Source organism: Triticum dicoccoides, chromosome 1A, assembly GCF_002162155.2.
Source record: "Triticum dicoccoides isolate Atlit2015 ecotype Zavitan chromosome 1A, WEW_v2.0, whole genome shotgun sequence".
NCBI classification, from domain to species: Eukaryota; Viridiplantae; Streptophyta; class Magnoliopsida; order Poales; family Poaceae; genus Triticum; species Triticum dicoccoides.
This window is the reverse complement of record NC_041380.1, coordinates 316,598,968-316,617,372: the sequence shown is the minus strand read 5'-3', so window position 1 is coordinate 316,617,372 and position 18,405 is coordinate 316,598,968. Positions and strand designations below refer to the sequence as shown.

The 18,405-nt window shown below is 41.5% G+C and overlaps 1 protein-coding gene across 1 annotated transcript; it reads left to right on the top strand.

Moving 5' to 3' along the window:
- Positions 1–94: 94 nt before the first annotated feature.
- LOC119270588 (trafficking protein particle complex subunit 13-like) lies at positions 95–6,096 on the top strand. Its single transcript, XM_037552606.1, has 12 exons — positions 95–534; positions 620–704; positions 1,361–1,491; positions 1,583–1,685; positions 1,777–1,791; positions 2,411–2,556; positions 2,650–2,845; positions 3,005–3,079; positions 4,074–4,190; positions 4,769–4,813; positions 5,608–5,706; positions 5,800–6,096. The coding sequence occupies exons 1-12, from the start codon at positions 176–178 to the stop codon at positions 5,818–5,820; spliced, it is 1,392 nt and encodes a 463-aa protein (XP_037408503.1). The 5' UTR covers positions 95–175; the 3' UTR covers positions 5,821–6,096.
- The last annotated feature ends 12,309 nt before the right edge of the window (positions 6,097–18,405 follow it).

Sequence of the window (18,405 nt, the reverse complement as noted above, 5' to 3'; positions counted from 1 at the left end):
TCCAGCGCGATTTCTTTTGAACTAATTTAAAGTACGCTCTTTAAAATAGATAGACGAATTTTAACTGCACTTTTCGTTTCTTCTTAACTAGCTAGTCTGTAGAGTGCCGCGAAACCGCGACGCGACTTCAGAAACGAGATCACATCCATCCAGATCTCTCTGCACATCGCCGGCGATGTCGTCGCCCTACACCGGCGCGCAGCAGCCGTCCCCGGCGCCGCACCAGCTGCCGGCGGCGCAGCAGAACCATTCACTGGCGTTCCGCGTGATGCGGCTGTCCCGCCCTTCGCTGCGGCCCGACCCGGCGGCGCTCCTCCGCTTCGACCCCCGCGACGTCTTCCTCCCCGAGGACGCGCTCACGTCCCCCGACCCCTCCGCCGCCGCCGACTTTCTTCAAGGCCTGCTCCAACCGCCCGACTCCGGCGCAGCAACCACCGTCCCCGGGGACTTCACCTTCCGCGATCGCTTCCTCCTCCACGACACCGCCGACGCCCTCGCGCCCCCCGGCCTCCTCGTCCTCCCACAGGCCTTCGGGTTAGCCTTTTCCATTTCCTTCTAGAATGTTGTGTGCAGCTCTCTAGACGAGAGCCTGCGCTGATGCTTCTGTGTCTGTGGCTAGGGCGATCTATTTGGGGGAGACATTCTGCAGCTACATCAGCATCAACAACAGCTCCGGCTTGGAAGCCAGGGAAGTCATAATCAAGGTGTGTTGATCCACCGCGCTCTTTTTGTTTCACGAAGTGCATTAGATCATTTCTAGAGAATTGCATCAGTTTTTGACAGAAACCATTGCATCAATTGGTCGAGTTATTATTGGCTGGTGTGAATTGTGTGTGACACGTTCAGTTAAACTGCTAGGTTAATACTTTTGGAATCTCTGATCAGCGTGATGCTGCATGCTTAGCCTTACTTCTTGTCGGTGTGGTCATGACCAAACTTATTGCTGCAGTCATTACCAAAGATAGCCTTAGTTCTCATTGCTGCATCCATGACCTATAGTTAAGGTCGATTACTGGATCACCTTGCTACTGTCATGAATGTTCAGTTCCTGGATTAGTCAGTTGTAATTTGCACGTTGCAGTTTCAGTATGGTGTTTGATCAAGTCGAACTAGAACTGGTAATATGAGGTATCAGCACATGTGAGACATTATGCACGCAAGTAGTATCATTAGTTTGGATGGTTGGCCTTAGCTCTTGTTATGCATATACGATTGTTCTGTTCATAGATTTGCAGGTTTCTCTGTCTTGAATTTGTGATACTTATGCATTCCCTTTGCGGTGATATGCATTGTGGACATTGCTCTCATACAGTTTCATCTTATTCTGTCACAAAGTTTGACTGAACTTTACTTGCATTAGGCAGAAATACAAACCGAGAGACAGAGGATACTTCTCCTGGATACATCAAAATCGCCTGTTGAATCGATTCGATCAGGGGGTAGATATGATTTTATCGTGGAGCATGATGTCAAAGAACTTGGCGCACATACGTACACTCCTTTCCTTTTTTAACTTCCACAACTGTTGCTTTGGCCATAGCAATCTTGATTGTTATTTGATTTGTGCGGTTATTGAGTCCAGGCTTGTCTGTACTGCTTTATATAACGATGGTGATGCGGAGCGTAAATATCTTCCTCAGTTCTTCAAGTTCACTGTTTCAAACCCATTGTCTGTTCGAACAAAGGTACTTTACTTCTCCTATTTATATATGTTCGTATCTGATCTATGTTCTGTAGGTCAAATCAATAATTTGGGTTTCACCATTTTTTTTCCAGGTTCGCACCATCAAGGTAGGTTACCTCATGCTTCACAAGTGTAAATGTAACTGTAAGTCCTTTGATTAAATGTAGGGGTCTTCTTTAGGAGTCATCAAATGATATGTTTCCAAAGATCTTTGCACATTTGCCTCAAGATTATTAGTTTCCCTACTTAATCTCGCTCTCTGTGCTTAGATTGTAACCTTGTACCAATAGCAGTTCACATTTTCTTTTCATGCTTGCTATTTTTTTTGCCCTCTTTTTTCCAGTTCAGCTTTCTGCTAGAATCATCTGTAAACTGTTTTTTTACTCCCGCATTCTTATCGCCGAGTTGAATTTCTAGTGGAGAAATCCCAGTGTTCTCCCCTGGGAATAAGACTTCAGGGGACTGTTTATTCCGTTAAACCTATAGCATTGTTTATTCCGTTAAACTGTAGTACTGTTTATTTTTTGACGTTAAACCTATAGTACTGTTATTCTGTTATTTCTGTAACAACCTATTACCTTAAATTGACGGGGTTATTCCCTTTAAATTGTTTAAATTGATGCGGTTAGTCCTTTTAAAACTATAGTACTGTATATTGTGTATTCCATTTTTTTATTAATTCACCATGGCAATCTTGAACTCTATATAGTTGATCCATGTTGACAGGATACTACATATCTGGAAGCCTGCATAGAGAATCATACAAAATCTAACCTTTACATGGATCAAGTAGATTTTGAACCTGCCCAACAGTGGAGCGCTACAATACTGGAAGCTGATGAACACCCCTCAGTGGTGAAGTCTACAATACGGTAAGTCAGTGCTGAAAACAAGCTCGTCTATTTCAGCATGTTGACTGTCATGTCAATAAATGAATGGCTAGTCTGAGTTGTATTTTTATACAGGGACCTCTGCAAACAACCAATTCTGATTAGAGCGGCAGGAGGAATATACAATTACCTATATCAGCTCAGACCATCGTCCGATGAGCCTGGTCAAATCAAGACAGAGGGTAGCAGCATACTTGGTAAATTTCAGATTACATGGCGGACAAATCTTGGTGAACCAGGCCGCCTGCAAACTCAGAACATTCATAGCACTGTCAGTAACTTCCTGTCCTCTCTTTTGATATTTATGTCACGTGTTGACTACAATGATATCTAGTTGGTTGCCCTATTAAAATTGAGAATGAAAATGATGTGCAACCTCTTTAGTTTAACTCATTACTGGTTTTTTTCACACCTCTTTTCTTTTTGTCAGCCTACTCCAAGCAAAGATGTTGACCTTCGTGCCGTGAAAATTCCACCTGTTATATTTCTAGAAAGACCATTTATGGTAAGTGATTTATTGGTTAACATTTCATCCAAAATCTTGCAGCCTAAACTACTGTGGCCCAAATAGTCAGCTAATACAGTTAAAGCATGATGGGATTTCCTTTCACAATTTCTGTGGAACGGCAAAATCTTAGATCTTGTTCTGTGAAGTTTAACAAAACTTACTTCTTCAGAGTACTAGATGGAGGTTAATAATGATTGAATTTATTTCTGCTTTTCCTTCTAACAATACAGCTAAGAATCTGTTAGCTTATCCTGCTTCTGGGTATCAAATTGAGTTAGTCTTGCAATTTTTCTGCTGGGTCATGTGGATGTGGATCCTCTATATAGTCCATCTATATTTTATTTTATTTTATATATTAATATATGTTCACTAGGGTTCTTACCTGATATTCCCATACAAAAATGGGTCAGTCTGAATCCACTTCGTCAAGTATTTGTTCGTTCACGTCCCAGGTGAGATATTGTCTTTTCCTAGCTGGCTTGTGTAATTGCAGCATCCGGTGCTAGCACATGTCACAGTGGATCTTAGCTTGCTTTCCACCTTAAACAACACATCTGCCTCATGACATCCTTGACCGACCGACTCTCTGGCTTTTAGTCTTCCCGAGCTCCTGTTTTTGTCTGAATCTTCTTTGCTTGGATGATAACTCATTTCCATCTGCATCTCAAGCCTTTCCTTGGTTAAATCTGTCACCTGGGAACTCGTATTACATCTGCTAAAGTGCCTTCTACACTTGAGCCTTCAGGCAAAAACTTCTGCTGATCTTAGTAACATTATCTGACAATTTTATATTTGCTGAACTAGGATATTCATCTGACAGTTTATATTTGCTGAACTAGGATAATAACCACATGTTTTATGTACGGTATGGTTTGAAGGCTTGAATCGGTCACATTTCTTTTTACTCTTCTCATTTTTATGATTGGTGATCCATTATTATGTATCAGCGCACAAATTGCTACAGTTGTTCAATGTACATTATTTTCTCCAGGTCAATCTATGCCTTACAAATCAAACAGAGAAAACAGTTGGCCCTTTTGAAGTATTTCTAGCTCCAAGCGTATCTGGTGAACAAAAAACTGTTCTGGTCAATGGATTACAGAAGTTGGTTAGTTGCTATACTTATATGTTATTTAATCTTTATGATGATAGGTTGATCTGGTTTTAGCCTTTCATTAGAGCATATTTTTGGTTGCGGTGTTCGACAGCTTCTTAAATATTTGTCATGTGAAAATTATGATTGGTATCCTGTTTAATTTGCACATCAATATAATCAACGATCCCGTGGTTTAGGTATGCTAATGTAGTGTGTAGACATGTGTCAACGCATGTGGTTCTTTGTATTTCTGGTTTCATGCTAATGGCCTTCAGGTCAATAATAATTTTACATCCTGTTATTTGTAATTTTACATTGAGTATTTCTGATGTATGTGATCTACTACCTCCATTCCTAAATATGAGACGTTGGGGCAGTTTAAATTAAACTGCCCCAACGTCTTATATTTAGGAATGGAGGTAGTAGTAGATAGCAAATTTAGATCATCAAACTCGTTACTTCTCTAGCTTTTAATTTATAGTTAAAAACAATGAAATTCTCAATGTTGAGTAATCTAGGTTGCAGCTAATATCGATGAATATAATGCTGTGTCAGTATGCGTTTGACTTCTCACTGTCGGTTGTGCACAGGTTTTGCCATTAGTGGAGGCTTTTGAGTCCATCAACTTTGACCTGGTGAGGACACTATGAATAGATAACTTGTGCATATATATATCTTGCTTGTCGTTAAACATAAAATATATGTCTTTTTGGCGTCGCATATAGTTTGAAAAGTGATAGTATTGATAACCTGTGCTCTTGTCTTTATCGATTTTCCTCATTTCAATCACTGTACAACTGCACTTTTGCATAGGTGTAAGACATAGGAATTGAAACGAGTTAGAGTCTGCATGTCATGGTGTCCGTTAGGAAAACCGAGATAGCGATAAGTTTTAAGTTCAGTTAGGAAAACCGAGATAGCGATAAGAGTTAGTTTCCTTCGAATGAAATATTATCTCCTTTAAGTTAGTGATTAGTTTCTTGGGCTACCAAGTCAAGTATTTTATTCCCTATAAAATGGACACAATGTACTCATTTGTAATTAAGCAATGAATCAGTCAGATGACACAAAACTGTAAGCCTCCGAACCTCTCTGATCACGCTAGCGATTAAGCCCCGCCGGTGGCTAGACAGAGTGTCATATCCCTGCCCCCCGGAACTTTACCAAGTTATTGCACATCATGGATGACATCGTTACCGGATCTTTAGCTTGCATTTCATACAAGCGTCCTTCAAGTGGAAGCATCCATTTGATCATCAAAGTCAGTAGGATGTTCGTTTTTTATTTTGTTACTACTGTGTGCAATTGTGTCTTGCCACAGAAGTCCGGTAAGTCGGATGCAAGATTGTGATGCATTTATAGTTATTATTTTCTGGCGCCTTGTTTGAATGTGAAGTGTAGTAACTATATCTGGGATAACCTTGTGCAGAGCATGGTAGCTACCCAACTTGGCGTGCAAAAGATCTCTGGAATTACATTGTATGCTGTGCAGGAAAGGAAGCACTACGAACCTTTGCCAGACATAGAGGTAAAATGTAGCAACTTCGGTGTCAAGTTCGTCTCTTCATTTGCCGAAGTGAATGGCAGAATTTTAGTTTGTTGAACGTTGATCGCTTTGCAGATTTTTGTCGACGCGGAATAGAACACCGCATCCACATTGGGAGACCCGTTGGACGATTTTTGTCGATGCGGAATAGAACACCGCATCCACATCGGGAGACCCGTTGGACGTGCTAGATTAGACCTTCAGGGTGAGCCATATTCTTGTTGATGTACTTCTGTTTATTGTACTACTGATATCATCATGTTGTAATTAACCACACCTTTTATATCAAAAGTAATGCATCCGTGCATGTTCGTTGTGTAATTGTAGCATGAACTGGTTGAGTCAGGCAAGAAAGGATTTTTTTTTTGCTCTGTTACCTTCTGCATTTTGTTAGTGTGTTTTGGGTCGGGTTGGGCCAAGCTCGGGCTTGAGATTTTGAGTTCCAGCTTTACCAAGCCCGGCTCAGACCCAATATGCCACGGAGAATGTTCGGGTTTAGTGTTTGGGTGGACAAATGGGGGAGTAGTCCATTACCATGGTATCCAAAGGGTGCCCCCATTTGTACAAAATCTTCTTTTTTCTCTCTTAGTTTGTACTTCTACTTCTATTTGTTCTCCATTATAGTCTATCAAAACAATGATAAATAGTACTAGCCTTTCACAAACTATTATTAAACAGTTGAAGTAGCCCGGTGCTACCCCTCTTTAGTTTCAAGTAATCATCATAGCCTTTCACATCCTCCACAATGTGCAAGAACAAATGTCGGTGCATCTGAAAGTGATGGTGAAAGTAGTGAGGATGAAAAGGTCGGCTCGGCTGCAAAGTAGTTCCTGTAGAGCAGGACATGCCCATCTGCCCTATGTCAATTGAGGACCAGATGCTCCGGTATACGATATGATTGGCCTTTTATTGGTGATGAGCTTGTATGAGGTGTTTTTTAAAGGAATTTGTGAAGATAAGCTCTGTTGACAATGTGGCATGCACTGTTGACAACATCAACCCAAAACTGAGTTGGGGTTTTGAATTCAATGAGCATGGTGCGGAACATTTCCATGAGAGTCATATTCTTGCATTCCAGAACTCCATTTTGATACAGAGTGTAGGTGACAGATAATTCATGCGTGGTGCCATACTCATCGAGGAAATTTCCATATTGGTATTCTTGAATTCCATGCTATTTTTACTCCTCACATGTTTCATGATCACCTTATAGCCATTTTGTGCTCTTTGTGTGAATCTTTTGAAGCATTGTTGGGTCTTGTCTTTATCTTCAAGAAAATAAGCCCAAGTGACTCGAAAAACTCATCAACAATTAAGAGACCATAGTGATTGCCACTGAAGCTTATGTAGCTTTGTGGTTCGAATAAGTCCATATGAAGAAGTTCAAGTGGACAAGTCATGGACATGATTGTCTTCATAGGATGCTTTGACATCACTTGCTTGCTATCTTTGAAAGCACTACAGTATTGTGTCTTGTTGAAGTTGACATCATCAATTCCTTCGAAGTGCTTGTGCTTCACCAACTTCTACAAATTTCTCGTACCTGCATGACCAAGTCTTCGGTGCCATAGCCAACCCTCTATTTTGTAAGCAAACAAGTGGCAACTGATGGACCTTTTGATAAATCTACAAGATACATGTCACCTCTTCTAACACCTTCGAAGACATTTGAATAATTTTTTTCCCATGATGACTTGGCAACCATACTTAGTGAATAACACAAGCATATATAGGTCGGTTGGTTTAGCAACAAACATAAGATTGTATCCGGGAACCAACAAGCATAACTTTGTCAACATGTTTGTCCCTGCTGATGGCAACCTTACCCAACCCGATTACCTTTCCTTTATTGTTGTCCGCAAACTTGATGTTCTTTTGCGAGGAAAAACTAATAGTGGAATCAACAAACATGCTTTTGTCTCCTGTCATATGGTTGGTGCATCGACTATCCATCACCCATTTAGTGCCTTCCGTGACATGGTCCCGCAGAAGAATCGGTTCTTCTTAACAATCCACATCTTGATGGGTGCCTTAGAAGCATTTGTATTGCACTGAACATTTGAAGACATAACATATGAAGCATTTGAGTTTTGTTTCAAAGCAGGGTTATAGTGATCAAATGAGTATGCATAGAAGTTCTTCAAAGATTTGTGCACATAGTGGTTCGAAGAACAATGTACATATTAATGAGATGCAGAATTAGCATTGCCCTTAGAGGACATCCCTATTGCTTGTAAGTTAATGAACGATAGTTTCATTCTTCATGTGTTGGTTATTGACTCGTCATTCTAACATTGATGGTGCTACTTAGTCCATATTTTTGGGTGCACTTTTTGATTAATGATTAATTGTGGGTGTCCTCCTCGAGCATACATCATTATATCATTTAGTCTGACCTTTACCTTATGACCATGTCGATGCTATCCTGAAGCATGATTGTGGTATTTCGAATATCAACAAGAACATTGGTAGTGCAATGCTAAATGTTTCTTGATCGATTACCCAAATACCGTTGTATGGGTAAACATCATAATTTTCCTCGCCCTTTACCTAAATGGTTGTCTACTTGCTATCCTATCGTGGATATCATGCTATCACTACAAAGAAAATACACTTCCGTGATGATGTGTGTTTGCCACAGTAGGTCACGTTTTCTGTCATGCATGTACATCCATGACAATTTTATGACAGAATCAAGATAGTCATACATGTGCTGTCATAGAAGTGTTCCATGACAATATCAAAACTATCATCACAGAAGTGTCCACTTCCATGACGCTAAATGGCGCGTCATGGAAGTGCTTTCGTCAAGGGTAACCGATACATGGCATCCACCGTAACGGGTCGTTGTTAAGCTATCGGGTTTCATTTTGGATCTGGTAACCCGTTAATAGCCCGGACCAATGGAGATTTTCCACGTGTAAAATTCTCATTCGCTGGAGGATCCACATGTCGGCTCAGCGTTGGGACAGATGTCACCAGTATAATGGAGGGAACGCGGCCTCGACACATGGCACGGCCTAATAGTAGCCCATTTAAGATAAAAAGGACGACCCATCCAAGGGCCCACAAGATTTTGTCATACTCTACTGGGCCGGCCCATTAATAGCCTGCCATGGTTTGGGCCAAATTATGGCCCACATAAGATCCAACTCGTTAGATGCCTGTCACGTTTAGGGCCAAATGATAGCCCACATCAGATCCGGCCCGTCAACAGTTTGCCATGTTTTGGGCCAAATGATGACCCATATCGGATCTGGCCCGTTAACTGCCTGACATATTTTGGGCCAAATTATGGCCCATGTATGATCTGACCTGTTAACATGCACGGTGCTTTCGGCCCCATTGGGGGCCCATTTGAACTATGGTCTCTTAAAGGCCCATGTAATAGTTCAGCCCAATATTACTTTCGGCTTGCCCATTGGTAGGTATGGGCCGTTGTAGGCTTGGTTTCAGTTTCGGCCATTTAACGACCTATGTTGCATGTGGGCCTATTTCTAGGCCGAAGTGACTTTCGGCCTCTTAAAGGCCCGTAGTCTCCATGGATACATTTTAGCCCAACCTGACTATTGGCCCATTAAAGGCCCGTAGTCTCCGTGGATACATTTTGGCCCAACCTAACTATTGGCCCATTAAAGGCCCATGAGATAACTGGGCCTAATGATGGCCCGCTTTACAATCGACCTGCTTACGACCCATAATGTTATTGGGCCAACTGTGGCCTGACACATATTTTGGCCTATTAAGGGCCCGTTTTGTGGTTGGGCCAATCATGGGCCTCCGACACTGCTCAGGCCCAATCTACTTTCCAGACTGTTAAAATCCCATTCTATTTTCCAGCCCAACTTAGGCAACTGATTTACTCGGCCTGTTATAGGCCCGAAACTAATAGTTGGTGAGTTTACGTCGAGGCCTGCTATTGGCCGGACATGATTGTAGGCCCACGTTTCGGCCCATTTACAGTGAATTGGCGGGCCGGGTAGTTTTAGTACCATAATTGTTTTATATAATAAACCGAACATTTAGGCCCACTGCGCTCCGTCAAAGCTTACGACCTTTTCAAAGAGCGACGACAACATATACAGAAATTAATTTATAGCATCATGACGGAGAATATACCTAGACTATACAACAAAGAAATTAATGTGCATCAAAGGTCGCCACCAGTGCAAATAAACACGCCACCTAAAATAATATATAGAACCGACAACACTTCAACACAATTCAAGAAAGGTTAGCCCTGCCTGGGAGCTACAGCGCAAGTAGCTGAGCACGCTGATGACTGCACTTGTTTGACGCTTATATCCAACTCTAGCTACATAGCATCAATGGCAGTTCTTGGCGTCAGTGATATCACCCTGAAAGTGAAAAAGACAAACAAATAACATGCTTTGCACATATAAGCAACAGTGCTGTCGATTCATCCCATTTCTTAGTGGCAAATAAAGAGACCTGGATTAAAATAAAATAATTTTTTTTCACAGTTAAGACATGGCAGGAAATGGCATTGTGCGGGAGTGGTCAACTTCACCACACCATTGGATTACAAATGAAGAACAAAAGCATACATGAAGTGCTAATGAACGTATAAGTATCGATGGTGAGTGTACTGTCAATTTATCCCATTTCAGATTGGTAAATAAAGAGACACGATTTAAATAACATGAACATAATATGCATTGTTCATAGTTAAGACATAGCAGGATATGACATTGTCCTGCAGTTGGTAGTTTGACCATGATGCGGCTTGAAACTACGTCGGTATTTCCCCAAAGAGGAAGGGATGATGCAGTACAGCTACGGTAGGTATTTCCCTCAGTTATGAAACCAAGATATCAATCCAGTAGGAGAACCAAGCAACACTATATAAACGGTACCTGCACACAAAGAACAAATCCTCGCAACCCAACGCATAAGAGGGGTTGTCAATCCCTCCTCGGTAAAAAGATAGATCGGTTTATATGTGTTTGGATAAATAGATCCGAATAAAACACGAAATAAAAGATGCAAATAAAAAGTGCAGCAAAGTATTTTTGGGATTTTGGAATAATAGATCTGAAAACAAATGCGATGAAAAATAGATCTGAAAGCAATATGATAAAAGATAGACCCGGGGGCCTTAGATTTCACTAGTGGCTTCTCTCGAGAAAATAGCATACGGTGGGTAAACAAATTACTGTTGGGCAATTGATAGAAGATCAAATAATTATGACGATATCCAAGGCAATGATCAATATATAGGCATCACATCCAAGATTAGTAGACCGACTCCTGCCTACATCTACTACTATTACTCCACACATCGACCGCTATCCAACATGCATCTAGTGTATTAAGGTCATGGAGAAACGGAGTAATAGAATAAGAACAATGACATGATGTAGACAAGATCTATTCATGTAGGAATAGACCCCATCTTGTTATCCTTAATAGCAATGATACATACGTGCCTCGCTACCCCTTTTGTCACTGGGTGAGGACACTGTAAGACCGAACCCATCACAAAGCACCTCTTCCCATGGCAAGAAAAATCGATCTAGTTGGCCTAACTAAACCAAAGATTCAAAAAAGAAATACAAGGCTATAAATAATCATGCATATAAGAGATCAAAGAAGACTCAAATAATATTCATGGCTATAGATCTGATCATAAACTCAAAGTTCATCGGATCCCAACAAACACACCGCAAAAAGTCATTACATCAAATAGATCTCCAAGAGACCATTGTATTGAGAATCAAAAAGAGAGAAGAAGCCATCTAGCTACTGCCTATGGACCCATAGGTCTATGGTGGACTACTCACGCATCATCAGAGACGCACCAATGAGGATGATGAACCCCTCCGTGATGGTGTTAGATTGGATCTCGTGGTTCTGGAACTTGCGACGACTGGAATCGTATTTCGTATGCTCCCTTAGGGTTTCTGGAATATTTGGCAATTTATAGGGCGAAGAAGCGGTGCAGGAGACCCCCGTGGGCCCCACAACCTACCAGGGTTCACCTGGGCTCCTAGGCGTGCCCTAGTGTCTTGTGGTCCCCACGGGCCTCCCTCTGGTCCTTTCTTGACCCCAAGTTGTCTTCTAGTCCAAAAAAATCTCCAAAAAGTTTCGCTGTGTTTGGACTCCGTTTGATAGGGATATTCTGCGAAGTAACAAACACGCAAAAACAACAACTGGCACTGGGCACTATGTCAATAGGTTAGTCCTAAAAATGTTATAAAGTTGTTATAAAATGATTGTAAAACATTCAAGAATGATAATATAACAGCATGGAACAATAAAAAATTATAGATACGTTGGAGACGTATCAGACCACACCACTAGATTACAGATTAACAACACAAGCATACATGCAGTGCTAAGGAAGATCACTTGCTATGTTTAGTTTAATTTAGATGGTATGAATAAGGAACTAGGTTATACAACTAAAAACTGAAATTGAGAAGGAGAAACTTATGTTTATGAACTTCTTCATAATAAACTTCAAACATGCAATTTGATGCAAACGACAAAAATAAACAGCAGTTGCAGTCATTGCTATCTAAATATACACAACAACGTTTGAAGGCTTGAGAAGGACAAACTTACGTTAGTAATGAAGACCGGCTCTTTAAAGCCCTTTTCCATGTTGATGGGGGGGGGGGCAATTCAAGAAGTTTACCACAGAGTCTTCTTCATAAGCATTGAATTTATTCTATGTTTTGTTAAGAGTAAATATAGAAGTGATAATATAGGAACAAATGGAGATTATTTAAGCTAAGATGCAGAGTGATGCTACATAATCAACTAGCTATAAATGTAGGTACACCATACTGCCAAAAGGTAGTGACAAGAGTAATGCAGAGCTAACCATCTTCAGTAGCATTGGTTTTATTCAACATTTTGGTAAGATTAAACATAGATCTGATGTGTACGAAATGGATGCTAAGGGAAAATAAGCTGCAAAGTGATGGTACATGAACAACTAGCTGACAGTATAAGTACGGTGATAAAGGACAACAGATACTTACAAGAACAATGTAGAGTTAAACTTCTTCATAAGCATTGGGTTTATTCTACATTAATGTAAGCATTAATATAGATCTGATAATTAGGAGAGAACAGTGGATATGCATGTTATCATGAACACTGATGTCACATAATCAACCAGGTATGAGTGTAAGTACAACGATACAAGACAACATGTACTAACAAGAGCAAAGCAGCGAGCAGCATAGTTGCGATATCCTAGGTTTTGTGGCACTGGTTCTATCACCAACATAAGTGGGGTGCTGTCTGATTTCTGCGGTACCACCACCTTTTTCAAGGACTTTGCTACTACTCCTTCAGGTTCTGCAACCACTCTCTTCCTTTTGGATGTTTGATACACAAGAACATGGAAAACATGGAATGATGACAAATGGAATGCCTATTGATAATGGGTGGGCATGGCAACTTCACATATATGATGAGTAAACTAAGTAAATGGCGGTGCAAAGAAGCAGAAGAAACGCAAGACAGCTTATGCAAGTTACGTGCAACCAATGAAACATTGCCAAATTAGAACAGGCACCTTGTAGGGTGAACAGAATAGGCCATCTGCCTTTGACTCCTGGAACTCAGAATAGTCATTAGGATCATATTCTGAACATAAATCTGCAGGTGCGGAGCGTGTGGGCTTCATTCCATCCAGAATGGAATTGCACTGTTCCGCGATACTCTTCTGATGTGCACATTCTCATATTCATTAGGATTTTGTTCAATATCTGAGAAGCATGACACCATAAATAGTAGTGATATTATCTTTGTAATGCAGAGGATATTCTAATATAATAGGGGCTCCTTGTAAACCCTTGTGTGCTATCACTGGATTTGGATGAGAGAGCCTTTGTGTGCTGTAATTTGGTGCGTATAATAACATAATCTGGCAGAACTACACAAAAAATAGGCTCCTTGCTGGGAGCTCCAGAAGTAAGGATAGTTGGCAGATGATAGGTTCATAATATACTGTATTGAAAGTTTATTGCAAGACCATGACAATGAGAGCGCACATAAAAATAGTATTCCAACATGTCTCTATATGTGGCACACATGCATTTCAAAACTCACGTAGTAACATTAGCTGACCAATTAAATGTAAGCCTTGGAAATTGAAAATATGAGTGGCATGTAGTTTTGCTTGAAGGATGGAGTACCGCTATTACGACACAAAGCCACTATGTAGATTGTAGTGTCGATAAAAGGGGGACACCATAAGCATCAAAATAAACCTGCAAAGTGGAACTGGCTGAAAAATATGGGTTTGTATTGCCGCTACTAATCGAAAGCCTATCAATCACCTACACGCCAGCTCTATTCACCTGAAGGCGCACTACGGTTACTATCAGTCTAGTCTCTCAAAGGCTGCACAGCTCCCAACATTTCCTGGATATTATGGCAGACCAACTCGAATGGCTGAAAGCAACTTGTAGAAGCAGCCAAATAGATCTGTCGACTGCAGATGTCCCTGCTTTCCTTCTTGATGAGGAACATATTGTACTTATTAAAGAAGAATAGAAGAGGAACATGTTAAAAAATAGAAGAGGAAACACATTATGGAGATTCTGTTTCTTTCTATACAATGTTAGTTGCCCACCCATGATGAATCAGAGCATCCAAAGAAATGCAATTCCATGTTGTCTCTCTCTATGTGGCCACATGCATTTGGAAGCTCAAGTGGGAGCATTAGCTGACCAATTAAATGTATGTCTGTTAACTAATATGAATATCATGTCACATTCGTATTGGAACAACTAAGCTTTGGAATTATGATTGGTGTGTTATTTAGCTTTAAAGGGTGGGCTACTGCTAGTAGGACACAAATCACCCACGCAGATCATAGTGTAGATATAATGAGAAAACCCTAAGCATCACGAGAAAAATTAGGAAAGTGGAACTTGCTGGAAAATATGTGCCAATATTGCCGGTACGGCTAGAAAGGCTTCAGAAAGTAGCTCTCTACAACTGAAGGCACAATACTGTTACTACCAGTCTAACTCTCAAAGGCGACACATATGACCGAATACGAAGAGTTCAAAGCGTCCATGACAAGCGACATGAAGACCAACACGAAGAGTTGATAGCGTCCATGACAAGCGACCGAATAGACCTATACACTGCAAATGTCCATGCTCCTCTTCACTACAAGGAACATATTGTACTACTATTATACTCCCTCTGTTCCTAAATACAAGTCTTTGTAGAGATTCCACTATGGATCACATACAGATGTATATAGATACATTTTAGAGTGTAGATTCACTCATTTTGCTCTGTATGTAGTCCATGGAGGAATATCTACAAAGACTTACATTTAGGAATGGAGAGAGTATTTATTAAAGAAGAACAGAAGAGGAGCATGCTAAAGAAGAGCAAGCAGATTTTGGATAATGAAATGTTTGTTGCCCACACATGATGAACTAGAGTGCATAAAGAATGCAACTTCCCGCCGTCCCTCGATATGTGGCGCACGTGTTTTTCGAAAGTAAAGTAGGAACATTAGTTGACCAATTAAACATTCGTTGTTTTAGTACATGTCAGCATCATATCAGATTCATGTTTGAGAAACTAAGTTTGGAATTGTGAGTGGCATGTTGTTTAGCTTGATGGGTTGAGGAGCACTGCTTGCACGCCTCGAAGCACCTACGATGATGGTACTGAATATATGGGAATGTCTACATGCAAGTCACCTGACTTTTGTCATTTGGCTCAGTCGACCATTTCACGTGGTTGGATGAAGATCCTACATCTCCTATCCCATTTTCCTTGCTTCTTATTCTTCCCCTACAAACCACCGCACGGGCCATCGGCCCCGCCCTCCCCTGAACCACCCACCACCTACGGTCTTCTGGCGCCCCCGACCACCCCTCTAGCCAAACCCACCCACCCCACCCGCGTCGAGTTTTGCCTCCGGCGAGGCCCTGCCATAGCCTGACGACCGCCCCCACAACCACTGTCCGCACCCGAAACCCTAAGTAGATAATGGGGCAGCCCTCTGGCGAGCCCCTTCCTTCCCTCCGGCGAACTTCCAAAAATGGACTGACCCCAAATTGAAATTCAGTCGACTGTCATTTAACCTAATGCAGAATATAAAAGGGAAAAACCATAAGCATTGCGAGTATAGTGGTGAGCGTGTCATGACGGATCTGAAGGTGCAAACCAGGCAAAGGCAATTCCGCAACCAATGTTTGTTTCAACTAACAAGCAAGATTCTAAGTGATGGACAAGAAATCATAGTAAAGCAGTGCGTGGCAATCTATTTTCTTTCTGAGATAAGTAGCTTGAGTAGATACAAAAGAGTACCACTTCTAGTGTGGCACAATGTAATCATCTGCTGAGGCGTTGAGGGTGCTGCGGTGGCAATGGCTGTCGGCGGCGTGGAAGCAGATCTAGGAGGGCAGACCATGGCGGCGAGGGAAATATCTTGAACTGGTGGACGAAATGGTCGTACGAGCGGCCTCGGCAAGGTAGACGACGACGCGGATGAAGCGAGAGGACATGATGCAAGGATCCTGGTCCGAGGTCGTGGATGAGAGAGGTTGATCTTTTGTAATGGACGACGGCATCAGGGTATTAGCTCCGGCATGGTGGAGGAGGACGACGGTGGATGGGGTGGCGGACAGAGGAGACTGGGGTGGAGAGGGTGTTTTGGCGCCCACGGAGTACGAATGGGGGAATGGAGGAAGAGAGGTAGGGGAACCATGTCTTCAGGACGCGCTTGTCTCAAATGCGAGGAAATTTCCAAACTTAGCCCCCATTTAAAATTTCCTACACCACAGCAATATTGGTCGGTTGGGGATAGGACGGTAATCTCGCATACTCCAAATATTTGCCGACGGAGATTTTGGCCGAGGAGAGTTTGTTTTGGCGCCCACCCTGTATGAATCCGGGGAGGTGAGAGGCGATTTCGGCCGATGAGAAACGGTGTTTTGGCGCCCACCATGTATGAATCTGGGTGAGAGGTGGTTATGTCACGTTTGAGTGAAATTACAAGCGTACCCCTATCAAAACCTACAGAAATCGAGCCGACAGGCTTTGTGTGTTAGGGATAGACAATAATTTCCATCTCGCAGATTTTGGTTTCGGGCGGTTACTGCAAGTTTCCCTGCTTCGTTCAAATTTTTGCAGAAAAAGATTGCATGTTTACCATGCCAACTCAATTCAAATCCATTTTGTATTCTTTCTTTTCGGGAAAGATCCATTTTGTGTCCGGATACAAATCTATATACATCATTTTTTATATATACTTTCAAAGCACAACAAAGAATTATGCTCCTTTATATACAAAATATGATTTACAAATGCAATGATCTGAAAATCATAAGGTTGAATTAAATTATTGGAAACCAAATTATGTTGAACTTTGAATTCAAATTTTTGAAACCAAATTATGTACAGCTCAAATGTATGGATTGGTAATATCAATATATTAAATAACATACACGCGCACAAATACAAATCAGTATGCATGTTTGATAGATCAATTTTGGTTCGAGTATGAATTACATGTACTAGCATCTGGAATCGAATATTTTAATCCATTTTATGTTGACATCTTCTATACACACAACTAAATATTTGAATCTCGTTTCACGCCCATCTCTCTCTAGGTCTCTCTCGCATGCTCCTTCATGTAGCAATCACTCTCTTTTCTCCATCTCACCCGCACGCTCACCACATGCTCCTCCCTTTTTTGCAAACACGGTCTCTCGCCGTCTCCCTTGAGAAGTGTCACACTCTCTATCTTCATAGATTACACGGTTTTCATTATCTCTCACATCTCTATCGTTCTCTGGTATCACTATAGCTACCTAAGCTTTCTTTTTCACCGCCACACACACACACTCACTCGTCTTTCACTTGGCCTTTCTCTCCAGGGTTCCCTCACGCATCCTATATCTTTCTAGATATGACTCCTACCACTAAAATTACTCTCCCCCACACACACACCGTTTGTTGGGGTCTCCTTTTTGTCTTCATCTCCATTCCAAAACTGACAGTATTCATTTGTTTACCGATCAGACAAACTCTCTCTCCCCTCTCCCTCTCTCTCACTCACACACACAACTCCCGCTTTGCATCCCCCTACTGACTATCGTCTCTCTCTCACACAAAACTCTCACTTTCTCACTCCTGACTCGCATCTCTCTCACAAACATTGATCGACTAGCCTCTAGATAGGTTTATCCATCTGCGCACTTTCGCTCCTTGTATATATGTATATTTTCATCCCTTCTTGAGACACACCCTCTCGATCGTGGACACGCACACTACCACCCCATTTTATGGTAATACCTCTCGCACACACACTCTTCATGTCTTTTTCACACACGTACTCTGTCCTCCTCCTCTCTCCTTCTCTCCCTCTCACACACACATGGGCTTTTTGCAACAATATCACACTTCTCGAATCTTGAAACGAACCACAATCCTCCCTTATCTCATTAAAAAAGCCAAAGGAATATATTTTGAGTGAAACATAAGATATTTTTAGTGATATATGTATATCAAAACTAGACTATTTTCTATCAAATTGGTGAATATGTATTACTCTACTTTGAATGTGTTGCAACGCATTGGCACATTGCCTTACTGTATTTTTTTGGACACCCGACAAACGCTGGAGTACATATACAAAGAGAATAGGCACAACCACACAGTCAA